Source organism: Cebus imitator, unplaced genomic scaffold, assembly GCF_001604975.1.
Source record: "Cebus imitator isolate Cc_AM_T3 unplaced genomic scaffold, Cebus_imitator-1.0 Scaffold270, whole genome shotgun sequence".
NCBI lineage: Eukaryota > Metazoa > Chordata > Mammalia > Primates > Cebidae > Cebus > Cebus imitator.
Genome location: NW_016107585.1, coordinates 2,837,377 through 2,865,255, shown reverse-complemented (window position 1 = coordinate 2,865,255; position 27,879 = coordinate 2,837,377). Strand labels below are relative to the sequence as shown.

General features: G+C 35.5%; 1 protein-coding gene across 1 annotated transcript in view; it reads left to right on the top strand.

The window, feature by feature from the left end:
* The window catches only part of LEKR1 (leucine, glutamate and lysine rich 1), a 193,027-nt gene that overhangs the window by 133,313 nt on the left and 31,835 nt on the right, over window positions 1-27,879 (top strand). Inside the window, exons 6-8 of the mRNA XM_017500799.2 lie at window positions 6,363-6,440; window positions 6,790-6,993; window positions 24,067-24,160. Coding sequence (XP_017356288.2) covers window positions 6,363-6,440; window positions 6,790-6,993; window positions 24,067-24,160 — 376 coding nt within the window. The remainder of the gene's footprint in view (window positions 1-6,362; window positions 6,441-6,789; window positions 6,994-24,066; window positions 24,161-27,879) is intronic.

Sequence of the window (27,879 nt, the reverse complement as noted above, 5' to 3'; positions counted from 1 at the left end):
CAGTGGTGAGAGAGGGCATCCTTGTCTGGTGCCACATTTCAAGGGGAATGCTTCCATCTTTTTACTGCAAGTATCTTTTGAGGCTCTTATGAGACTCCAGCTTCATGCAGGAGTCATTTCCACTGCATTTCACCATTTCCGGAGGTCCAAAGTCCTATCTGCCACCTGGCCCCCAAATCTAAACCCTGTGGTTTCAAAGAGCAACTCCGGCGCGAGCCTATGGTGTCTTCCATGTCTCCTTCCTTCGTTTTGGGCTGCTGCAGATCTTGAGTTTTTATGGGCACAGCGAGGTGCGTCTGCATCATTTCTTGTGTTTCTACCGTCTGCTGGAGGGTTTGCAGGGCTGATCTGTTCTGTCGCTGGAAACTGAAGCCCCTTTTCTGTCCTGTAGACCAGCCCTCTCCTGTCCCTGCAGTGTCCCTGCACGGGGGCTCTGCAGGGTGGGGACAAGGACAGCCCACACTGGAGCTTGGCCCCGGGGGTGGCAGCGAGGATGGCCGAGATCAGACCCAGGGTCTTCTGGAGGGGCCATCAGACTGGCTGCCGGTAAGGGTGTGGACAGTGAGGGGAGGGGCCTCAGGTAGGAGTAAAAGCAATATCAGGGAGTCTGGGTGGCAGGCTGTGCATTCATGCAAGTGAGATGTGATTAGGTTTAGCCTAAGGCTGTAGCATGGAAATGGAGAGAAATATATGCCAGAGGTCAATCTGATTTACTGATAGAGAAAATGTGAATGGGGAACATAGAGACTGGAAGTGAAAGGAAACAATAAAGATGGGCTTGAGGCTTTTTGCATCATTGTAGACAGGTGAGAGGCAGCAAAGTGTAGTGTCTGAGGTCAGACTCCAGATCCAGACTGCTGGGGTTCAAATCCCAGCACTACTACTTAGTACTTAGGTCAAGTTGGCCAAGTTTCTTTTCTCTTTAGTCTCAGTTCCCTAAACTGTAAAATGGGAATAAGGCCTTCTTTGAGGAGTGCACAAGATACATACCTATTACTATCACCATTGTGTTTATTCCATTTATTGAAGTGGGAAAATCAGTGAAAGAAATAAATATAGAGAGTGGAGGATTTGTTAAAATTGAGATGCCTGTGAGACAGCAAAGTAGAAATATCAAGGAGGCAGTTTAAGTATGTTTCATGTAAGCCAGTGGAGTGGCATATACCATCATCTTTCAAAGTGGGGGGAAATATCCAGTTTTTTTATTTTATTGGCAGAAGCAGCAGGGGCCTTTCTGAAGGGTTGTTCATAGCAATTGAAGAGAAAGGATCACCACTATTTGCTAAGAGTAAAAGAAGGAATGCAATGCTTAAAAAGATGGAGGCATTCTTTCTATTCCACCCAATTTCTCCATCCTAATGAAGGTGAAGATAACAAGTGGGTAATGAAGGGTAGACCATAGAAAGAGTGGCTTAACTGGTGCAGGGCAAGGGAAGGGACCATGCTAAGGGCACTTATTGGAATGGTAGGTGGCTTTAAAATTGCAGCCCAAATGTATTATCTACATAGTAAATTAACCATTAACAGGAGTTCTTCTGTCCCTGCTTCTAGATTTGGAAAAGTGTGTATAACAGTCTGAACATATAGTGAAAGTTGTGCTGGGGCTGCTGAATCACAAAGGCATTTGTAAAAGAAACATTTTTTTTAATTTAAACATTTTTTGTTTAAAGCAAATCTGTAAAACTTGGAAAATATAAGGATATACAAAAAAGCCATAGTTATATTTTGGTATATCTTTCTAGTCCATTTTCCTTTTTAGGTAATTTGCATTTTATTTTCTTATCATTATGAATAGTAAAGTTCACAGTTCAGTTCCCAGGCAACATAAAAGTGAGTGTTTTACATATAAGACACCCATGTGTAATGTGATAACATGGGGCTTTGGGGGTTTTTTTGTTGTTGTTTTTTGGATTTTTATGAGCCACTGTGATGTACTAGTCTGTTAAAGGCCATCACACAATTTAAAACTGTGCAGTTATAACAAGGCAATCTTCAAGCAATTAAAAACAATGAATTGTTGAACCAGCCTGGGAGATCTATTGAGTAATCTGGCCTTTCAAGTAATGTCAAGTGGAAACCCTGTTTTCTCTTTCCTTCTGAGGATCATTAAAAGAAAAAACAAACCTAAACTAAACAAAAAAACACCTGTTCTGAGTGAAAGTCAGGATTCAGCCCATGTGACTTGGAGACATACTCTTCAGCTGGTTGGTGGAGGCACTATCACTCCAACATGTGCAAGAGCACTGAGAGGTCTGCCTCCATGCCTGCGGCCCATTGTGCAAGCTCTGGAAATTGGTGTTTCCTGAAGCACTGCCATCAACAGACAAAGGCCTCCACTACCTGCAAGTGCATATTGTGGGGATGATTGGCCTTACAGCAGTAGATGTCTATCTGGAGCAGTACCAAAGACAGCACCACTTGCTTCCACTTAGGGCCCAGACTCTGGGCCCACTGACTAATCTACCAGTTTGATGCCGAGCTGTTGGTGTGTGAGGGGATCCCAGTCATTGTGTCACTGGTAGGTGGCTCAGTCATGGTTTCTTCCCATGCTTTCTCCAGCTTCTCCCTTATTCACGAAAATTCCTGTAGGGAATCTAGAAAAGTATCAAATGCTTTGAGACCCCTGGAAAGTAGGCTATTCAGCAGCAGCATTGTTTTCTGGAGGCTTGTGGCTTGATCTTTGATTTCTTGAACATGTTTTCTGTCAAGATTCCTTCCTGGTAAAGTTACTGAAGAAGCAATCCCTCCACCAATACCTCTGCATCCAGCTGCAGGCAAAGTGAGCAAAGCACTTTTTGTCTCTCGACTCCATTTCTCAAGTCTACAACAATGTATCTTTGAGGGGAACAGAATTCTAGTCCATTTTTCTAAGTAGTATATATTTTTAACATAATTGGGAATATACTTTATATACTGTTTTTATTTTGTTTTGTTTTGTTTTGAGATGGAGTCTTACACTGTCGCCTGGGCTGGAGTGCAATGGCACAATCTTGGATCACTGCAACCTCCCAGCCTCCCAAGTAGCTGGGATTACCTAATCAGTGTCATAAATTTACATACAATACTTTAATCTGCCATCCATACTTCGTTTTGTCAGTTGACCTAACGATATCTTTTATAGCATTTTCTCTTCTAGTACAGAATCCAATCTGGAGTCCGTTTACTTGGGTATCTCTTTAGCCTCCTTTAATCTAGAATATTTCCACAGTTTGTCTTTGTCTTTTAATGACAGTGAATTTTTTAAGAAGATCAAACACCGCATGTTCTCACTCATAGGCGGGTGTTGAACAATGAGAACACACGGACACAGGGAGAGAAGCACTACACACTGGGGTCAGTTGGGGGGAAATAGAGGAGGGACGGTGGGGAGTGGGGAGTTGGGGAGAGATAGCAAGGGGAGAGATGCCAGATGTAGGTGATGGAGAGGAAGGCAGCAAATCACGCTGCCACGTGTGAACCTATTCAACAATCTTGCATGTTCTTCACATGTACCCCAAAACCTAAAATGCAATAAAATAAATAAATGGGAAAAAAAAGAGTGCAGAACCCCTCACACTTTTTAAAAATAGAAAGTTCTTCATTATGTATTGGTCTGATGTTTCCTCTCTATTAGATTAAGGATGTGTATTCTTAGCCAGAAAACCACATAGGGAGTGATGTGTCCTCAGGGTATCATATCTGGAGGCACATGATAACCATTTGCCCCTAACTGGTGATGTTCATTTTGATCACCTGATCAAGATGTTGCTCAATTTTTCTGCATAATTGCTGGGGTGTTTTGCTCTCTTTCAATTAATAAGAAGTCTAGAAGAGACACTTTAAATGCATGTGAATATTCTGCTTCTCACCAAAATTTATTCTTAGATATAGCATCCATTAATGATTTTTGCCTGATCTCAGTTTTACTATAGTGATTCCTAAATCATGACTTTTTAAAGTTCCAGACCATCCTCCCCATTTATTAGTTAGGCTTTAGCATTCTACAGTAAGCAAGATCCTACCTTCATCTATTTATTTATTTATTGTACAGACTCATGAATTCCTATCTTTTAATGGCTTATAGTTTATTACTGTACTGAATTATTGTCCTAGGCTTAGTAAGTAGAAGGCCCTTCAAACTGGCTCTTCTGACATTAGAACATTATCTCATCATCTTTTGTAAACACTTTCTTACTTTCTGTCATCACAAGATATTTCGGATATACTTACTTTGCCCCAGGCTTGAAATGAGCCATTTCTATGAGTAGTCCTGGTTCCTCTAATAGAGAATGTTGATAGAAGCCAAGATATGGGTTCTGAGTGTGCTCATGTGCTACTTGATTGTAGTGATGGCTTCATGGGCATATACATATGTCAAACCTGTCAGGTTATACACTTTAAAGATATGCAGTGTATTACATGTCAACATGGTACCTTAATAGGGACATTTTACAAAAACAGGGTAGTAGTAGCAGATAACATTTTTAATGGCTTTAAAATAAAAGCAAAATTAAAATATAGTGTTCAGACATAAAACTTAGATAATAAAGCCTTAAGGAAAATCGGTGATAACAATATTATTCATGAGAATGGTTACTTTTAGGGAGCAGGGAATTGGCTATGATTGGAACCAGGGACATAAAGGACTTCTAGAATAGCTGGTAAGGTTTTATTTTTTGACCTGGTTGGTAATCACCAGAATATCCTTCTTACAATAATTCATTATATTATATAATTGTTTTATGAAATTTTCTGTATCTTACAATTTTGTTATATTTTACAATAAAAAAGCTTTAAAAGTAAATGAATATTGTGTATGTTCATGATGATTTTTACATTATTACTTACTAAAAATTAAAGTCATTCTGAAAGGAGGACATTGATAATCTAACCTATTTCATTGTGTAATTAGCAAGCTATTTTGAGATGCATTCAGATTATGTCTTAACTAGTTAATAAGTAGTTTGAATACATTTAAATTGGATATGAATTTTTAAATATATTAACCTTTTGAATATTGTTACAAAACCCAATCATATAAGATCAAGGCAAATGTTTATTTCAGTTTTAGATCTTCCATCTAGTTCTTTTTAATGGTTTTTATTTTCATGCTGAGATTTCTCATCTTTTTATTAATTAGAATAGATTTTCCTTTATATCTTTGAGCAGAGTTAATAATTTCTTCTTCAAAAATCTCTGTCTGCTGATTTCAGTATCTGGGTCATCTCAGAGTCAGTTCCTATTAACTATCTTTCTCTTTATAATGAATCACACTTTTCTGAATACTTTTTTACTATGTTCTGGACATTGTGAATGTTATGTTATGGAAAGTCTGGATTCTGCTATAGTTCTCCAAAAAATATTATCATTGTTGTTACTGATAGTGATGAAGTGTTGTCGCTTTATCCAGGCAGTTAACTTGGCCTCAGATGGCAATTTCTGTCCAGGACAGCAGTTCAATCTCAATTCAGTTCTTTTTCTTTTTCTTTGGTTTTTTTTTTTTGGGACGGAGTCTTAGGACTGTCACCCAGGCTGTAGTGCGGTGGCGCGATCTCAGCTCACTGCAATCTCTGCTTCCTGGGTTCAAGCAATTCTCCTGCCTCAGCCTCCTGAGTAGCTGGGACTACAGGCATGCACCACCACACCCACCTAATTTTTTTTTATTTTTAGAATTTTTAGAGGTGAGGTTTCACCATGTTGGCCAGGATGGTCCCAATCTCCGGACCTCATGATCTGCCCGCCTCAGCCTCCCAAAGTGCTGGGTTAGTTCTTTTCCTTTAACTAGGTTGCTTTGGGATCTGCTTAATACATGTGTAGTTCAGGGGCAAAATTTATATGGAGTATTTGGGACTCTCTTTCCCTGCTCTCCCCTATTCAGCATTCTTTCTTTACTTTCCAACAGCTGTGGTTGCCCCAAATACCGTGCCGTCTGGTTCTTTGGACCAGAAAGATTGAAGATTTCTATACGAGTTTTAGTTCTCCTGCAGGGTGCTGACTGGGCCTGTCCTCAGACTTAAAACTATTTTTAATAATCCAGCCCCATGTTGTCACCTCATTCCAAGTGTCAACTTCCCTCCAGAGTCTCCCTACTTTTGGTCACTTTCCAATACCGTCACATGGGTATTTTGGTGTTTTGATTTCATTTATTTGTTGTTTTTGTTTTTTAATGTTGTCCAGAGTTTATACTTTTTATTTACATGCAGATCAGTCTGACAGAAGCTTAGTTGGCCACTACAGAAATGAACTGAATGTTTATTTCTTTAAACAAATAATAATATGAAGATATTAAGAAATTCCTTCTATTGATGAGTAAAATAATGCCACAGAAAAACACATACTTTATTTTGAAATAATATGTTTGAATTTCTTTTGTATTATTTTAGGAATAAATCTAATGAAGCTGATGACTGTCAAAGAGAACTGAGAAAACTGAAGTTTGAATCCATTATTTCTGAGTCACAGTATGCATTACCGATTTTTCAATTCATATTTTTAATAATTGAACTTAAAACTGTTTTAAGTAACATTTTATTTAAAAGGCTCTTAGCATTTCTTATTTTCTTGTTATTTACATAAACAATACCTAATTCAAGCTTATAATGTCTTGTAGTTAGTTATTGCTATTGCCACTGCCTAGATGGGAAAATGTTAACATTATAGAACCATTCATTTTTTTAACATTTTTAATTTTTTTAAAGCCACAGTTATAATCTATAATTTCAAATGAACTCTTTATACATATTTGATAAAGATAAAATGTAGTATATAATGCATGTTGGTGTTTTTTTTTTTTTTCCTATTTCTTTTTAGCCTTACAATGCTGCTTAAAGAAAAAGAAGACTCTTTAATGACTTGTCAACAAATATATAAAACATTACAGGAAGAGCTGACTGCAAAAGAAAAGCAAGAAGAAGACATAAAGAGAAGAATTAACCTTGCAGAAAATGAACTGGAGATAACCAAAACTCTTCTGAATCAGACAAGGGAAGAGGTTTTAACACTGAAAAATGAAAGGTGCAGTCAACAATAATTTTTTACAAAAACATTTTATGTTTAAGTTAGTATTCCATATATATTTGAAACATCAGTGTCTGATGTATTGTAACAATAGTGAAGTCACAATTGGGACTAAAGATATATTTCTCTTACACGGTCATTGCATCCCACTACCTCATTTTGCAAGTGATTAGACTGAAGCCCCGATTGGTTACATGACTTGGTAAAGTTGCAGTTGGTGAATGTAGGAGTGAAGCCCCGGTTGCATTTGGTGTCAAATTTTTATTTAAAAAAAATCAGACCATGTGTGATACTTGTACTACTAAATTTCACCTGGGTCAGTGATTTGTAGATTCTATCATTTTTTCCAACAAAAAACATCTTTTTATATCACTTTTCCTGTTATTGGTGCCTACTTTTCTTCTCTCCTCCTTGTCTGTCAGCACATCTTGTTGAGGATATGCCACAAGCAAAGGTATCTCCTTATGGGTATCAAGGATACTAAGAAGCACATTGGTTCAGGCTCCCAAGATACTTTTGCTTAGTTAATTTACCTTTAAATTAACCTTATCTGTAATTAATATTTCAACCTTGCTTGCTTTTTGTTTTCATTTGCCTGTTATGTCTTTGTTCATTCTTTCTGAATCCTTTAGTTTTAAATGTATATTCGATATATAGCACAAATTTTGGGAATTTTTTTGGTTTGTTTCATTGGTTTAAAAAATCTGGGCATCTTTAAGAGGTTTTTTCATTTACATTTACTGATGTAATATATTCACTAAACACAAGTTTCATAAGGGCAAGAATTTTTGTTTTGTGTCTTTTCTGTGGACAGAAAGTACATGATAAGTTGTTTTCATTCTTCCTATCATGTTTACATTTTAGTTTATATTTTATTAATTTTATTTTATAAATATAATTTAGAATAGTTACAATTTTTTTTTAGTTCTTTGTAAAACTATTTGCTGAGCCTGGGGGTGGGGCCAGGGGAGTGGTAGCAGTTAGCTTAGAATTAGATTTTTTGTCTTGGAACTCTTTCTGTCAACACTTCCCTGGGTACCATATCTGTTTCTATGCCAGGCAAGCAGGAAGTCTGTGTAGTTTATAGGAAAACAAGGCTTATCTCTCATCTTTCCTGAAATGATTTTATAATTACTTATCTTTGGTTGAATACGATGAGTAACTGCAGAACTGATATTTTCCCACCATTTATTCTTCACCCTTCAACACCAATAGTGTACCTTATACTTACATTACTATTCCACCTCACCTCCTCTGCCATTTATTAGAAGCTGCAATTTTATAACAAGGAAATGTATAAAAGCCAGACTTATTAATTAAAAACGGAATGATAGCTGAAAGATTGAACATGTGTAAGCAGAGATTTAAAACTATATATGCTAACATATATAGTCAGAAAGATTAAAATCAGTTATATATTCTATAGAAAAAGCACACATCATACATCTTTGAAAAGACACCATGGAACAAATAAAAATTTTCAAAGTATCTGGTTTAGAATTTTGATTATCTTAGCAGTTCCTACATTACCTAGAATATCCTATTTCCAGTGATGCCAGATTAATTAGACTTAACTGTTTAGTCAAATGAACGCTGTCTCCTTCACTGAAGTCATTGAAAAGATCCTATCCTTGTCTAATTGTTTCTGGAACTCTTCTCTGAGGACTGGCTTAAGTGCACATTTTATACTTTCGTCAGTATAACAGATCTTTACCCTTTAGGAATACATTTGATAATTGAAACAGTCTCATATGGGTCCAGTGAAAGTAAGTCCAGTGAATATCTGGAAAATACTATTGGGGATCAAAAATAAATTTTTCTCTTTTTTCTATGTCCAATAAATTATCTCTGACTGCAATTTGAAGAAGGGAGTTTTATGAATGCTTTGAGGGTTAGTAACCTCAATAGAATATATAAAGCTTTCTTGGGGGATTGCTTTAAAATAGCATACACCTGGATGTATGTGTTTTACCATGTTTTTTAAAAATTATTATGACTATAATCTTACCCTCTAAGTGTTGAATGAGAAGAACAGTTCCTATCAGCTTTCAGAGAATAGTTACATCACTGAACTAACTCCTATTCTTTATTTCTCTTCTTTGTTTTCTCATATTATTGCCCTTGTACCTTCTTTGTTCTCTCTGCTTTAGTCTATCCAGAAACATACATGATATAACTTAGTCATTGGTAACACTAAGTTTACAGACATGATGTCTCTCACATAATAAATAAAAATGACCAGGTGTAGTGGCTCACACCTGTAAGCCCAGCACTTTGGGAGGCCAAGGCACGCAGATCACTTGAGGCCAGCAGTTTAAGACGGGCCTGGCCAACATGGTAAAACCCCATTTGCACTAAAACTACCAAAATTAGCTGGGCATGGTGCCTCATGCCTATAATCCCAGCTACTCAGGAGGCTGAGGCACAAGAATCACTTGAACCCAGGACGTGAAAGTTGCAGTCAGCTGAGATCACACCACTGTCCAGCCTGGGCAACAGAGCAAGACTCTGTCTCAGAAAAATAAATTTAAAAAATTTTAAATGTCCTTGTAGACCACTAAGTTATCATGTAATCATAAGGTTACTCCTAAACATAAGCATTGCCTTTTTCTAGACTACCTTCAGATTTTGTTTGCCTTGTTCTCTAACTGTTCAGAGCCTGCCACACATATGCACTCAATAAATATTTGCTGAGTGAGTGAATGAATGAATGGATCGCTTTGGGCAATTCAGCCAGTCTGTCAATTATTTGTTGGACATTTACCACATGCCAGGTACTATGTACCCTGGGGTTAAAACAATGAATCTGAAAAATCTCTTTCCTCATGAAGCTTATATTTTAAGGATAGAGACAAACAGTAAAACAAAAAAAAGTAGAATACTGACTAGAATAATTGTAAATTGTGATAATGGATATGAAGTAGTAGACACTGATAGAAGGGGTGCCTGCTGTGGCTAGGGTGGTCATAAAAATGACTTCCAAGGTGATACTCTGCCCCTTCCCTAAAGGAAGACAAGTGGAAGTTACCAGGCCAAGAGCCTGGGAGGAGCTTTTAAGCAAAGGACAGGGTTGGCGAGTTCTGGGAAAGGACAGCAGGGTAGCATGGCTGGTGGCATAGTAAGTGTAAGTGAGGCATGCAGGGTCACATTATTTAGGGCCTTGCAGGCCTCTGGGAGTTTAGATGCTGTTTTCAGTGCAATGAAGAGAAACCATTGAAGGAATTTAAGCAGAGGAGTGACATTGTAGAAAGATCATTCTTGGTGCTGGATGGAGAAGGTATTGGCAGTGGAAGCAAATCAGGACATTTACTGTTTTGATCAAGGATTTTATAGGTAGTGAAGCCTAAGAGACATGAGAAAAATGAGAATCTCCAGCTCTTACCACCTGTCACATTCTGTTGGGTTAAGTGTCTGTGCTGAGTGGATGGTAATAAAATGGCCAGGGCTTACTCCATGTTGAGCCTAAGGTTTAAAAAGATATTCTGGGCCAGGCGCAGTAGTTCAAGCCTGTAATCCCAGCACTGGGAGGCCGAGGTGGATGGATCACCTGAGGTAAAGAGTTTGCAACCAGCCTGGCCAACATAGTAAAACCCTCTCTCTACTGAAAATACGAAAATTAGCTGGGCGTGGTGGTGGGCACCTGTAATCCCAGCTAGCTGGGAGGCTGAGGCAGGAGAATCGTTTGAACCCAGGAAGCGAAAATTGAAGTGAGCTGAGATTGTGCCATTGCACTCCAGCCTGGGCAACAAGAACAAAACTCTGTCTCAAAAAAAAAAAAAAAGCAACAGATATTCTGAAGAACAAATGACTTTTGGAAGCTTTTGACATTACTGTAGAAACCTGTCTTGAAACAGTGGTCTTTTGGCTTCAGGGCAACCTGTTATTTGGTCTCTTTTCTAGCTCTGTTTTGGTTCTTTCCTCTTACCTCCTGTGATCACCTGATAGCACACATTTCTTAAAATTCACACTTGAACTTGACTTTCCTCTTTCCACTTTCTTTCCTTCAGTAAACTGACCTTGTCTCAGCTTAGCAAGTTTGCTCTTGAAGCTTTGATTGGAAGCACCAATGGGACCTTTAAATAAGAAGTTTCCTTAAGCAGTTGGAGGTGTGAATGTCCCTCCAAAAGAAGCAGCTGGACTCAGGAAATACTTTTAATATAAAGTTGCTTGGTAATATCATAGGAGATTCTGGTTCAGTAGGTCTGGGTAGTGCCTAGGAATCTGCTACTTGGCAAAGTCCCAAACCACTGCTATGGAAGTATTATAACCAACCAGGATACCAGATGTGCCCACCAAAGGCCAGAGTCCAACTCACTCATAGCGACTGTGTGTGCTTTTATAAATCCAGGCAGTGTCAGATACACACCACCCTTCCTCCCTGACCCCTCAGGAGAACAGAGCCCTTACTGAGGTCATAAATTGTGCAGTTTAGAAGCTATGTAGTTTCAGAAGAGAAGAAAAAAATGTAAAAAGCCAGAGGTGATCTTAGAAAAAAACTAGTAGAACTTCCGAATTTGGAGCAGTAAGGGAGTTAGTAAAATAGTTCAATATTAGTATAAATCTATTTATTTGGGCATTGCTTTCTTCCCCACACTCAGCTGAGGAAGTGCTAGGTAAAGAAGAACCTTCAATGAAAGGAAAAGAAGTAGGTCTTTTCGGATCATGAGATTCTGCAGGTGGAGACGGTCCGGCCAGCTTGGTGACAGACACATTGGGACTGGTGAGAGGGGTTTCCTTTATGGATAGAGAGGAATGCAGCAAGGCATAAGGATAGTGCCAGAGAAAACTGTGGCTGTTTATTAAATTCTGTGTAAAGACAGCCCTCAGCTCCCATTCTACTGGGACACATGGTCTGTGTGGCCAAGACCAGAACTCTGCCCAGAACCATGAATGTGCAACACTAATTCAGGCATATTGTGTGTTAAATAGTGTTCTGTGGGCTGATGGGGGGCGGCTAATTCCATTCTTAGAGAAAACTGTTTCAATAGTAAAAATGTCCTAAATTCCCTATAACAAATGTACAAATATATTTTGTAAGGACATATGTGTTTAAGCATGAAGATTCCTACATATAGCACTTGGAGAAATTCGCTTACACACTAGCATGTGGCCTACATGCTAGTAGCCATACAGCCGGAAAACACACTGTTTCTAATAGCTCTCATACCCTTTGCATTATTAGATGTTGTATTATCTTTATCTTGGTAAACTCCAAGAAAAAATATAGAAAAAGACTTACTGTGATCAATTTACCCATCACATGCTGGGAATGATGAAGAGTGTTGTTAGAGGAAAAACTTAGTCGTAATTAAAGTTAGGTGCAAGTTGCTTATGTGTAAATTATTCTGAGATATAAATAAAATATATCTGCATCTGTTTGGCAGTCTCTCTATCTGTCTTAAATGTAGTTAACTAAATTGCCCCCACTTCCCCATAATTTTTAGGCTATAGGGAAGGGTTTTATCCACTTTCCTCACCCCCACCTGCATTGCATTAATATCTCTTTTGGCCTCTCCTCTCTCCTTCATCTTTTTCTTTTTAGTTAAAAGCTCTGAACCCTCACTGATAGGGTTTAGCTGTGTCCCCACTCAAATTTCATCTTGAATTGTAGTTCCCATAATCTCCATGTGTCATGGGAGCGACCCAGGGGGAGGTAATTGAATCACGAGGGCATTTACCCCCATGCTGTTCTTGTAATAGTGAGTTCTCACGAGATCTGATAGTTTTATAAGGGGCTTTTCCCCCTTTGCTCAGCACTCACTCCATCCTGCTGTCCTGTGAAGAAGGTGCCTGCTTCTCCTTTGCCTTCCTCCATGATTGTAAGTTTCCTGAGGCCACCCCAGCAATGCAGACATGTGAGTCAATTAAACCTCTTTACTTTATAAATTATCCAGTCTCAGGCAGTTCTTTATAGCAACATGAGAACAGACAAATACATTCACCTCAGAAAAGTATACACAAAACCCAGCACATTATTTCAGGAGGTTCATAGAGTCTCCTGTTTTCCAATATATGGCAGGACCTCATGATTAAACATACCTGCTTTTCATTTTCTCTCTATCCCTCCTCCTGTCTCCTCTCCCTTTTCCTTCCTTTTTCTTCCCTTCCCCTTTCTTTTCTCTTTCTCAAGCTCTTTCACATATCCACAGGTTTCACAATGAGGAGCCCTCTAAGTGCTTCTGTAGACATTATCTTATCTTGTCTTCATGTCACCCTGTGCACAATGCCATGCACCATTTTATGAGGCTCAGTGGAAAGGTTAAGAGGGACAGGAAGCCAGCCTGGGCTCTGCTGTCATAGTTGCTTGCCAGAGGAAGGGGTTCACTTTTTTTGCATAAGTTTACCATCTCTCCTTACCAAGCCCTGTGTCCATAGGTCCTCCCTCAGACAGAGGGAGCACTTTTTCTAATTCATCAACCCAGAAGAGAAGCCATTTCCAAATTTTCACAAGGGCACTGGCTAGCAGAGCTGTGGCCTGCTACAGCTGTTTCACCTGTAATGCAGATATCATTTTCCACATTTTGGAGATGAGGACATTAATGTTAACTGAAGCTAAATTTCTTGCTCAAGTTCACATAATTGGCAAAGACAGAAACCAATCTCTGCTGGGCATGACCTTATAACTCATGTTCTCTTCTTTACTGTTGGCACAGTTCCCTCAGTAGTTGTCTTGAAGGGCTAAGTTTTGTCATCCTTTCTCAGTGTGACATCTTTTTGAACCATGTTGTAACACTAAGTCTTTAGAAGATCCACAGCCCTGCAGAAAGCAATGCTCTTTTTTTGTCCCTTCTCTCCTCTCAATTTCTTGCTCAAACCACATCCCCACCCCCAGCATTCCTCTCTTCACTCAATAAATATGAGATGGTATCCTCTGCTTTCTAGTGCCTTGATAGAATCAGAAGTAAAGCTATATCTACAGATGGAAAATAGAATAAAAATAATATACAACTACATTCTAAAAATGAGAAACTGAGTGTTTAGTTATTTCACTGAGGCTTGTCATATTTTTATAAATGCTAGAAGCAATGAGAAGTGATTAGCTATATCTAGTATTAGACATGAAAATGGGTTAAGACGTGAAGCAAGTAGTGTGGCTTAATATAAAAAGAATGAGCTTTAGAATTAGGTAAACATATGTTTAAATCCCAACTTGACCACTGTTGAGCTTGGGCAATTGAGGCTTTTCTTCCTTACCTGTAACATGGGCATTTCAACAATAGCTATTGTCTTGAGAATTTAAAAATATTATGCCTGGTATGTTGTAGGTACTCAGAAAGTATTAGTTTCCTTCTTTCATCTTTCTTTAGATTGCTAGCCCCTTAGAGCATCATGTCTTATTAATTTTTATTCTCTGCACTAGTCATTTAAGATATTCAGCAAATATCCATTGAATTCATTATTATCTGCTTTACTCATACAGTTGTAAAAATTAATCCTTGGAGTGATTCCATTTGGATGCTGATATGGTTAAGCTTTGTGTTAGTGTCCCCACTCAAATCTCATCTTGAATTATAATCCCCATAATCTCCACGTGTGAAGGGAGAGACCAGGTGGAGGTAATTGAATCATAAGGATGGTTTCCCCCATGCTGTTTGTGTAATAGTGAGTGAGTTCTCGTGACATCTAACAGTTTTATAAGGGGCTCTTCCCCCTTCTCTCGGCACATCTCCTTTCTGCCACACGTAAAGAACGTGCCTTGCTTCCTCTTTTTCTTCTGCCATGATTTTAAGTTTCTTGAGACCTCCCCCAGCCATGCTGAACTATGAATCAATTAAACCTCTTTCCTTAATAAATCACCCAGTCTCAGGTGTGTCTTTATAGTAATACACGTACTAATACAGATGCTGTTCGGTTAGTTTAAAGCACATGACATATTCTAAGTAATAATCTAAAATAATAAATCTTATTAGGTTTTTTCCCCAAGACTCACCTGTTCCTATAATTTTCTATTCGTCAACAGCTCTCAGAAGAAGAGGCTTGCCAAGCTTCTTATATTATCACACATTTACTACTTTTAACAGAGGCAAGAGTTGTGGCAAAATCAAAATTATCTCTTTGATTGACAATGTGAAGACATCTCTAAAAGAACAACTTGTGAAACAGAATTTAAAGCTGTCATTTTGGCATTATGGTTTGACATTTGTTTGCAGTTATGTTTTTAAGTGCAATTAAGGGAATCTGGATTTGCATATATATAAGAAATTAGATTCTCATTTTCTTTTCGGTCCAAGAATTTAATAGTTAAAGTTTTTAAAAGAAATACTCTTAACTGTGAATATATTCTAATTTACCTATTGTGCCAACTCCAAAAACGTTATTTTTTAAAGCTATCTGGTAAAATTGCAGGGTAGAAGGTCATAGATAGCCACACCTCCCTCTGAGATATGCAAAGCAAAGACAGCATGACATACTGCTGGCTGGCATAAGCTTGAGCTAGCTTTGTCACTTGTGAATTATGTCACCTTAGATAGTCATTTATCACTCAGGTCTTCATTTCTTCTAAAACTGAGGGAGTTGTATTAATATATTTCTAAGGAATGAAAAGAAAGAATCACTACATCCCCAGAGAATAGAGCAATGCCAGACACACAGCACTCAATATTTGCTGGATGGATGGATGCATGGATGAAAATGAATTTAATTTGTATCAAACAACTGATCATAGAATTTAAAACTGGGAAGCTCCAGTTTTTCTATCAGACTAGAGAACTTTTGACTTGCAAACATCAGACCTAGGAATACAATGAGAACTCCTGGATTCTAGTGGTAAACTTCTTTATTAGATTCTTTGTAAAATTCAAATTTAGGATCTGAATCTGTGGTGTTTCCTATAATTTTAAAACATCAACATCTCTTGAACTGATTCTAGAAAGAGAAGTTCAATAACTAAATAGCTATATATTTTCGACTACTTATAACATGGAAAAATAGGTACTATGCCTTTACAATAAATATTTTTCTCATAATTCTTCTAAATTTCTAGCAAAAAGTCCTTGAGTCAGAGTTGGTCCTTCATAGTTTTTTTCAACACAAGATTGTTTTCTCTTTATCAATGTCCTAAGATAGTTTTATCATCTTAAACAATGTATGAGCCCCCCCATGGTTGTACTGTACAAGTGTGATTTTCATTTTTGGAATCTGGATTATCTTTTTCACAGATATAATCATTCCTGTATACATTGCTCACTGTTCATCCCATTCTAGTCAAGTACAATGAGCACATAGAACATCATATATAGTTATTCTTTCCTAAAATTCTTTAATTTATCCCATTAAAGAGACTCACTAAAGATTTCTTAGAGCCAGGAATGAAGGCTGTGCAGGGAATCAAAGAGGTATAACAGCTCTTCTCATTTCAGTAGCCATAATATCAAGCAAAATTACCACCACAGATACAAATTTATATTTTTATAACCATTTACTCAAAACACTATATACTTTGTTAGAAATGACATAAAGAACTTTATAATTCCTTGAAAATTCAGTGAATAATCATACTTCATAAACATTGTTTGCATCCTAGCCTACTGTATTTTACCTGCTATAATCTACTAAACTTTTTAAGTTTTTCTTCTAAAAAGATACATTTAACATGAATTCCTTGTACTAAGTCCATCAGAGGAATGCATTTGAAATGGATTCTACTTTTATGGTATCAAAATTATAACTATATCCAAGGAGACTGAAATTCAAGCAACTCACATATTCAGTACCGTCTACTTTATAGTAAAGGTAGTTTGTAGTGTACTCACAGGCACTATCAGGAGGTGCTCATTTGGATTTTCTAATCGATAAGACTTCTTTTCCAACAAGAAACCTAATTTAAGGAATTAAATGGATCAAATTGTTAGGCTGTCTAGACACTTCGAACAACGACTTCAGCAGACACGTTTATTCTATGATCCTGGCATTTGAAAACCGGGTGAAGTGCTACTTTATTTCCATTGACAGCTGCTCCTTAGCTTGATCAAGTTACTATCATGAGATTTTCATATTATTGCTGAAGTTGTATAGTATCACTTACAGGAAGACCATTGTATTCTTTTTATATTGCTCCTATAACAAATGACCACATATTTATTGGATTAAAATAACACAAATGTATTGTCATAGTTCTAGAGGTCAGAAGTTCCAATAAGTTTTATAGGGCTAAAATCAAGGTGTCAGCAGGGCTGGTTCCCTCTGCAGGATACAGAGCAGACATTCCTTACATTTTCCATGTCTTATAAGTCATCAGAATTCCTTAGCTCCTGGCCACGTGAATCCAATCTCTGCTTTCATTGTCATGTAACCTTCCCCCACACTAACCCTCTTGCCTCCCTCCTGTAAGAGAACCCTAGTAATTACCCTTAGGGCCCATCCAGATAATTCAAAATAGTCTCCTCACCTCAAGAACTTTATCACATCTACAACGTCTTTTTTCCCATATAAGGAAACGTACAGATTCAGAAATGGACATCTTTGGAGGTGATAAGCTAAAAGATGTCTATTATCAAAAATAGCAACCACTAAAATAAAAATAAACAAAGAGTTATGAAGCCAACAAAGAAGATAAAATTGAATCATAAAACATGCAAAATCCAAAAGAAAACAGAAAGTAATGGAAAGAAAGAACAGATGGGAAAAATAAGAAACAAGTGACAAAATGGTAGATTTAAGCCTAACTATACCAATGATTAAATTAAATGTATATTGTCTAAATATTCTAATTAAAATGCAGAGATTATCAGATTGTATAAGAAAGTAAGATTTAGATATATGCTGACTGCAGTAAACATATTTTAAATATAAAGACATATGAAGTCAAAAATAAGAGAATGGGAAAAGATATACCACGCTGAGCCTAATTAGAAAGCTGGAATGGGTTTACAAAGTAGATTTGGGGGAAAAAAATATTACCAGAAGTAAAGAAGTTCATTTTATAATGATAAGTAGGTCAGTTTGTCAGGAGGACATAAAAATTATAAGTATTTGTACATCTAATAACAGACCTTAAAAATACATGAAGCAAAAACTGTATGGAATTCCAAGAAGTAGGCAAATTTACAATTATTGTTAAAGATGTCAATAACCCCTTAGTTTCAGATAAAACAAGTAATAAACATCCTAATAAACATAAACATCCTAATAAAAAATGAACAAAAGACTTGAATAGACACCATCAAATATATACAAGTAATAGAACAATCAGGCTATAAAAAACCAAGCTATAGAAGACTTGAACATTGTAATCAATTAACATAATGGACATTTATACAACATTTCACCCAACAACAGCAGAAAACAAATTTTCCCCTTATGGTTATACAGATTACTCACTGCAATAGACCATATAATTGGGACATGAAATAAAACCGAAGAAATTTTAGAGGATTTGAATAATACAAAGTACTGTATGTTCTCTGGTCACAGTGTAATTAACTTAGAAATCAAATACAGAAAATTATCTGGACGCTCCCCTAAATATTTGTAAATTATGTAACAATTCTAAATAAGACAGTGGTCAAATGAAATATGAAAAGGGAAATTAGAAAGTATTTTGAACTAAATGAAAATGAAAACATCAAAATGTATGGGATGTCAACAAGGAAAAACTTAGGGACAAATATCTCCGTGAAAAAAAAGAAGAAAGGTTTCAGCTTCCACTTTAGGAAATTAGAAAAAGAAGCAAGGAAAAAAATTTCAAGATAGGCAGAAGAAGGTAAAAAAGATTAGAGCAGTAATCAATGGAAAACAGAAAAACAATAGACAATATCAGTGAAACAAAAATTTGTTTCTTTGAGATCAATAAAATCAGTAAACCTCAAGGTAGACTGATCAGGAATAAAAAAGGTAAGTCAGAAATTGCCAATATCAGAAATAAGAGGGATGACACTACTACAGATCCCTTAGGCAGTAAAATAATAATAGAGAAATATGAACAGCTTTATGCCATTAATTTTGACAACCCTGATGAAACAGACAAAAATTTTTTTAAGCAAACTACCAAAGCTCCTGAAAAAGAAATAGATAACATGAATAGCCCTATATCCTTTAAAGAAATTGATTTGTAATTTAAAATCTTCTCACAAAGAAAACTTCCAGCCCAGAAGATTTTACTGGTAAATTTTACCAAGCATTTAAGGAAAAAATAATGCTATTTCTACCCAAACATTTTCTGAAAATTGAGTGAGAAAGAATAGTTCCCAACTTCATTTATGAAGCCAATATTACTCTGCTAACAAAACCTGACAAAGACATAATAAGAAAATTAGCAGACCAACATTTCTAAGGAACATTGATACAAACATTCTAAAAAAAATTTTAGCAATTTGAAGGGGCTAAAATCAAGGTAACAAATCATGACTAAGTGGAGTTTATCATAAGAATATAGGATTAGTTTAGCATAAAAAAATCAATGACATTCCACAGATAAAAGAGATAAATTCAACTTCATCAAAATTAAAAATTTGTTCTTCAAAAGACACTTTAAAAGAATGAAAATAAAAACCACAGACCAGAATAATATATTTGCAAAGGATCTATATAATAAAGGAGTTTTTCTGTAATATACAAAGAGATTTAGAAGCTCAGTTATATGAACATAAACATCCTAATAAAAAAATTAACAAAAGACTTGAATAGATACCACCAAATATATACAGATGACCAATAAAATAAGCACATAAAATAATGCTCAGTATCATTACTCATTAGGGAAATGCAAACTAAAACCACAATGAGATACTACTATACATTTTTAGAATATATAAAAATTTAAAACCTGGAAATATCAAGTGTTGACAAAGATATGGAGGAACAGGAACTCTTAAAATCTATAGTGACAGAAAACAAACCATTGATTGCCTGGAGGAGAGCAGCAGGAATGATGGATTACAAAGAGGCAACCCCCTCAACCACCCATCAACATCTACAGACCATAAGGAAGTCGAGAAAGCTACTTGTGTCCCAAAGGGCAAAACATCTAAGAGCTTCTCCAAATGTGGCCAAGCCAGGTAATGAAAAAGAGGCACATTTCATAGAGGAAGGCTAGGAGGTATGGCAAAAATTGGACTTAGAAATTACATTTAAGATGTTTCTAAAATAAAGGAAAACAGGTGGAGAGTTGAATACATGAATCAGATACTCAGGAAGAGATCTGAACTAGAGATAAAATTTGGGAGTTGTCAGCAGCTAGATTGCATTAGAAGATGAGTCTGCAAAGGACACAGGAATGGCTAGATATTTGGAAAAAATCCCTGAGTAAAATTTTAATGTAATCTCACTTTTGCTGTCCTCATTACTTATTTCTTTTGCGTCACTTCCATTTCTCTAGCCTAGAGACTAATGTGCAAGCATCAGAGCCTGCTGGGTCTGCCCCTTACTTTAATATTTGCTGGATTTTCAGCACAGTTTGAACAGTGACTCTCCCTTCCTAATTCACCTCTGTATGTCCAGAGAGGACAGTAAACCCCATCACATGGGAGAGAGACCTACAACGCACCTGCACATTCCTTCACCTTGGTTTTTACCTTGAATTCCCTTTCTTCCACATACGCATTCTACTTTGTGCTCTGGCTATATCAATAATTGTTTTTTATACATTTCGAGTGATACATTAAAGGTTTATATAGGTATTAAAAATAAAGAGCTATAAATACAATGAAGATCTGTTTGTCAACCTCTCAGTTTAGGAAAAAGAACTTTACAATTATCTTTGAAGTTTTCTTGTGCTTCTCCCCAATTCCATCTCATTCTCTCCTTCCTCAGAGATAACAACCAGACTGCATTTTGTGGTTCTCAGCAAATGAGGAATAGAAGGAAACTTCCTCAAACTGATAAAGAGCATCTACAAAAAACTACCGATAATATCTATTGTGTCCATGCTTCTCTCTATAATTTTATCAAGCATGTTTGTATTCCTAAAAAAAGTTACATTTTGCATGTATTTTTATCTTCATATAAATAAAGTTATTATTCTAATGTGTTCCTGTGCTCAATATTATGTTCCTGGGATTTGTTATGACATTTCATGTAGCTGAGAACTACTCATTTCTTCATCTATATTGTATGCTAAGGTATATCACAATTTATCTATTCTGCTTTAGCCTTATTCCATTAGTTTTGATAGGTAGTATTTAGTAATTTCATTATTGTTCAGGTCTACGTATATTTAAATACCAATTGTGATTTTCGACTCATGAACTATTCAAAAATACACTTAAATTTTTTTTTAAATACCTGAAGCTATTTATCTTTTGTTACTGACATTTCTGTTTTCATGGAATATATATTATCATAGTCTTTTCTGTAGAAGTATAACATAAAGCACATATGTAATTTTAAAATGCTTAGTTGCCACATTAAAGACTAAAAATAAACACGTAAAATTAATTTTAATAATTTATTTAACCCAAACTATCCAAACTATTATCATTTAAATATGTAATTGTCTTAAAATGTTATCACGGGTATTTTAGATTTTTTGTACCAAATTTTCAAATTGGTATGTATTCTACATTAACAGTACATCTTAATTTGAACTGGCCGCATTTTAACTGCTCAATAATTACGTAAGGCTAGCGGCTACCATGTTGAGCAATGCAGGTTATATTATAACAATTGTTTGAAATTAGCTAAAACTTAACTTTTTGTCCTAGAAGTGGTCAATTTCATGTGAGCTGGAAAATAATGACATGTTTATCCACTAATTATGTACAAGGTTCTATATGTGAACCTTAAATCTATCTTAGGAAACTTCAGTCTTCTATATCTTTAATGAACTATTTCTTTGCTTGATCCTGGATTGCTACATTACACAACTATAGTAAAGACATTCACATAACAGTCTGGAGTTGTACAGTTTATACTTTCACTGACATATGTGGTGGTCCTTGGCTGATTTGTCTATAACTGAGAAAGCTATGGTAGATTCTACCACTAAGGTGCAGATTTAAGAATTTCTTTGTACAGTTATATCAAATTTTGCTTTATATATTTTGAGGTTATTTTAATAGGCACATATAAGTTTAAAATATTTATAGTAAATTAAACTTACCATAATTATCAACTCTGAATAATGACTTTTGTCTTACAGTCTACTTTGCCTGATATTAGCATAGTTACCTACTTCCTTTTCCTAAATATATCCCTGATGTATCTTTTCTAAACCTTTCCTTTCAATATTTCCATGTCCTATGTTTTAGGAATCTCTTTTATAAAATGCATATAGCTAAAGTTTGTTTGTGTCAAATCTGTTTCTCTCTTAATTCATGAGTTTAGTTTATCATTATTGTGATTATTTAAGATTTTAATTTCTCTCTCTTTTTCTACACTATTTTCTCTTTTTAGGCTTTTTTGCAGAAAGGATTGTTGGACTTCTGTTTGTTTTCTTAGTACACTTTTTCACTAATAGTATATTTTGTTTTTATTCTTTTAGAGTTTACTCTTGAAATTTTGCCATGCATACTTAATGAAGTCTAAAATTAATATCTGAAGCTCCTCTCAAATAATGCAAGGGCCAGAGAACATTCAATTCAGATAACTGCTCTCCTTACATACATGCTACATTTTTGTCCAGTATTCTAGTTCTTTCTTATTAGTTTCACTAATTGAACGTAATTAAAAATATGTTATACAGGCAACATTTACTTCTATGTACCTATATACAGGGCTAGCTATAATTCTGGAAAGAGAAGTCTGAGAGTTTCTTTTTTTTCAATCACTTTCCCTCAAATGATATTAATATCAGGATTACCAAATCAAATGTGCCTTCTTATACTTATGGCATTAAAATTGTCTAGCCTAGAAATGTAAGCACTATTTTTATGGTAAAAATGTTTAATAATATAAGAGTGACACTAGAATAGAGCTCAAAAGATTAAGAAGCTACTACAATACTCTAGGTGGGAGATAAAGTCAAGAAACTTAACAAGGGTTTTGGTAGTAGGAAAGGAGGAAATAGTTTTAGATACCCCAAAGAAGCAGACTATACATAACTTGCTATTACATGGTTGTGATAGAACAAAGAGAAAGAAATGTCAGAGATGACTCAAACCTTCAAAGATGACTCTTGAAGGTTTTCAGAAGTCAGGAGGAAAGGAAAGATTGAAGAGGTGATATTTAATTTGGCTTTTGATGTATAGAATTATTGGTGTTGATGGGTCATTAGAGTGGAGGTGTTGAACAGGCAATTATAAATCAAAGTCACAAGTTTTTGCAGAAAGGTCAGAGCTAAAAGGAAGTGAGTGATGATGAAAAACAAAAGGATTAGGAGAAGGAATGAGCAGTAGAGAAGAATCACATGCATAGAACATAAAAAGAGTCACAGTGATTGTGCGAGGAGGAAGGGCCCCGATCATTAAGTGTGCTTTTGCTGCTACAGTGATTCTCTATCTTAATTTCAGTGCCCCTGTGAAATTTTCTCTTGAATTTCCTCCTGTCCTTACTTCCATCCAGAGGATTACAAGCTAAGCATTAAGACCTGCTTATGTAGATTAAGATGTTAAAGTGATCTTTATGTTTTCTAATTTCTGATATGTTTTATACTGTATTGCATCCCTGACATCACACATCTCTCTACTTAATTTGGTTTGTTCATATCAATATTTGAGATAAGTAAAAGGAAAGAAAATTTTACAGGTAAGTAAAAGAAAGGAACTGCCAACATGTATTGACTTTATGGCATATCCCAACATATTTTCCTTTTTTAAAAGGAACCAAATATTGTCTGGTGCTATTACAGAATTTACTCATATACTTTTTCAACCACAACTTACAACATTTTATTTTTTGCACACATGAATAGCCAGAAGACATTTTATTGTATTTGTGACTCTATATGTGGTTAGTATTTATTGCAAAAATAATGTCTTACTACTTATTAAGCAAAAATTAATCCTGGGAAAATATCATGTATACAGCACTTATAAACTGCTGTTAATAGTTCAAATGATATATAATAGCAGCATATATACTGCTAAAGAAAATAAACAGACTAAGTTGTGAAGTAATATATTCCGTGCCAGGAACTACAACTTATGAATTGCATTAGGGGTGAGTATTGACTCATTTGTTGGGTTTGATTTTCAGGGAATTGATGCTGATTTCACATCAGAAAAGCATTGAGCAGCTGCAGGAAACCCTTAGACAGAAGCTGCTGAGTGATGATAACTGGAAGGAGAAGGTAATGGTAGTGTGGTTTTCATCAACATGCAACCTATTTGCTTTTTAAAAATTCTGTCCATTTGTCAAAAGACTCTTCCAGATAGATTTCCTTGCTTCTATGCACACTTTTGATTCCTTCTAAAATTTCCTAGGCCAGACATGCTTATGGAGTGGGTCTTTTCCAAAATATTATACAGCATAATGGGAAATAAAAAATTAGAACACATTTTGAATTCTTGTAAGATAGCTCTTGGTTCTCATGCAAAAGCACATTTTTTTGCTTTTAAGTATTTTCTTATTTCCCCATTAACTGTCACAGTCTACATTTGATCATTTTCTTAAAACCAAGGAATAATTCTTACGACTTTTCTGCTTCTCTTAGAAGATAAAAGAATGGAAAATTACTTAAAATTATTCAGTTTTGAACTCTTGACATATTTACCCTGACAAAGTAAAATGAATAAGCATTTAGCTTGCTATTATTTACAGAGAAATGTTTGCTGTTAGAGTAAAAAAAAAATTGTATTGATTTTGGTCTTTGGACTTTTTTATAGTTTTCAAAGTTTCAACAATGAATATATATTACTTTCATAATTTTAAATAATAAAAGTAATATTAAAAAAAAATTTTAGTCCCTACCTTCTCAGGCCATCCACAGGTCTAGTCATTGAGTTAAAAGCAGTCTTCTTTCTGCCATAAACTTCTAGTACTCCTTCATTGATCCCTGGGCCCTATTCTACACACTGACCCAAAGCATTCCCAACTCATTCTTTTCCATGAGTGTTATCTATGCCTAGCACTGTCCTTCTGCCTTAGTTTTCTTATTATGTCTTAAATTTTACTCTAGAAATGGAGCTGGTTTCCAAAATTCTGATTGTTTGACTGAAGTCCTGACAACTTGTTTGGATTTTGTCAGATTCTTCTCCTTCCAGATACAACCCCATAACTTGTAACCTCAGCAACAAGCAGCGGCCTCCCTCAGACTAACTCAGGAATCCCTCACTCCACCATCCAGCATACTGAAACCTGTTAGGCATTCTTGCTGGCTCAGATCATTTTTAAATTTGTTGCTTTCATTTCCAATCTTCAAATCGTTGGCCATACTCAGCCAAAAGTAGCCGTCTAAAAATAAGTATCCCTTCCCTTGTCCATCAGGCTCCACAGTCAGGATATAATAAAAATAACCACTGTAACAATAGCACCCCATGGGCCAAAACAAAATTGGAGAATATGAACTAACATTGCTATTTGTGTCTCATTCTTATTTTGTTTTATTTTGTAACATAGGCCTTTTCTTTTTCTTCTTCTCTAAGGCCCACCTTCTTTAATTCTTTCTAATTTTTATTAGCCTCAGGGTATTCCATTGAGTGATCTGTACTTATTCACTTGCCCTATCCTTACCAATCTATGTTTAAAAATTAAAAAGGAAGATTATCAAGCCTATTTTGTGTAATCCAAAGTATTCAAATTAGGACAATGAAAGATTATTGTTTATCCATCCAACTAATAGAATAAACACTGTGGTTAACATCTAGTGAAATCATCTCTCATACCTACTCTTTAAGGGACAAGAAATTAAAACAACCTTTTTGGAAAGCAGTTTGTCGATATGTATCAAGAGATATTGTAAACTTCCCGTCTTTTAACTCAGAAATTTTACTAATGGAATTAACATGGATAGAGATTCAGGGAGTCATTCCTCTTCTAAACTCCTGAGCTTCTCTTAGTATGACAGAGTAAACTTTCCTGTTTTTGCTTGTGTAGAAATTTCCCATCACCATATTCACACCTCACTAGGGGTTTTTGGATGCACTTCACTGGAGAAAAGGTCTCTGTTTATGATTCCCTCCCTCTAGTACTTCTGTTCACTGTACCCTGTCCTTGAGGTGCTAACACAGAGTAGAACAAGTTAGTGTTACCATCTGACATGTAAAAGCCTTTATGTTCTTGCTTTATGCTATCAAGTTAATCTGGTGGTAAAAATAGTTCTATATAAAATTCTATAAGTTCTTGTTAAGACCATGATATCTTTCTAATGAATTAATTATACTACAGAGGTATTATGGCATGTATAATTTTATATAGTATAAATGGACATTTCATTTGGTTGAAAGGACATGACTTCTTGTTAATAAATGTTATCATTTAGCTAGCAGTAAATCAAGATCCAGACAAGGAAAGCCAAGGAATAATAATTATGCCTTGGCTGAGTTAGCTATTGAGACATGAATAAAAGTTCTCTAAAAGTCTTCTCATGAGAAAGGAGAATCGTTAATATGACATTGTCATCTTTTTCTTGGGTCACTGTACCTTTGCCAAAGAATAAAATGTTCTTTTTACAAATATATAATACACATAACAAAATAAACTTCATAGCTTAAATTGTTTTAACATGCAAAAAAGTAGATAGCAATTTGTGTTTGTGCTTAATTATTTTAGAGTATGTAAAAAGCACATAAGATCAATAGTTGCTATGCAACAAGGATGGCACATTTTAAAATAACTGCATATTTACTAATTGTCATGGATTTTTGTTTATTTCAAGTATTACTATTTGCAGAGAGCAAATTAATGTGCATGCTGAACCTTTAAAATTGGTTTTAAATGTACAATGTTGTTACTATTTAGTTAAAATTTTGTAATTAAAAAATCCTATAGCCACACTGCTTACTCAACTCACATTATTTAATCACTATAACTTTATAGCACAATAAGCAAATTCCAAGCAAATATTTTCTTAGATTATCATCAAGATATCACACTTAAGAACCTTTTTTTCGGCGGGGGATGGAGTTTCACTCTGGTTGCCCAGCTGGAGTGCAATGACATGATCTTGGCTCATCGGTTTAAGCAATTCTCCTGCCTCAGCCTTCAGAGTAGCTAGATTACAGGCATGGGCCAACACACCCAGCTAATTTTGTATTTTTAGTAGAAATGGGTTTTCTCCATGTCAGTCAAGCTGGTCTTGAACTCCCAACCTCAGGTGATCCGCCTGCCTTGGCCTCCTATAGTGCAGGGATTATAAGTGTGAGCCACCCTGTCCAGCCCCAAGAACACTTTAGAATTGCACTATTGACCTCATTTAAAATAGTACATAGAGCTTTTGAGAAACCAGTAGTTAAAGCAAACAAATAAAACCTTATTTTTTGGCTGAAGCAGCTGGATTGATAGTGAAAATGCAGGTAAAAAAAGTCTACTTCAAGAAATAGTCAATTTCAAAATTGAAGGGAGGCAAAAAAAAATCTCAAATTCCTTTTTGAAATGGAAAAACCAAATTTCTTAATGTGTTTTAGTATACTATTATTAAAGTAAAAGGAATAATTTCTGACATATAAAATATGACAGAGATGACATTGTTATTTATAAAATATTGATTTTAACTTATGAATAATAAACATGGCTAAAAGGAATATTGAGGACACTTTAATTTTTATATTTTTTAAAATGCAGTTTTAGAAATTGAATTAATAAAATCCAAAAATTTTAGATCTGGACTGGCTTGCAAAAATTATCTTATAAACCACTAATCTAGAAAACAAAAATAGTCTCCCATTATTAATGTAATTTTAATCATTATGACATTATTATTCCCATTTTGCACATTTTAAAAAAGACTTAGAGAAGTTAGGTAATTTGGCAAAGTTACAAAGGCAGGAAATGAGCTGAGAATCAACTTCCATGTATTTAAATACAAAGTTCAATATTTCTGCATTTGACCAAGATGGAGTAATAGGGACC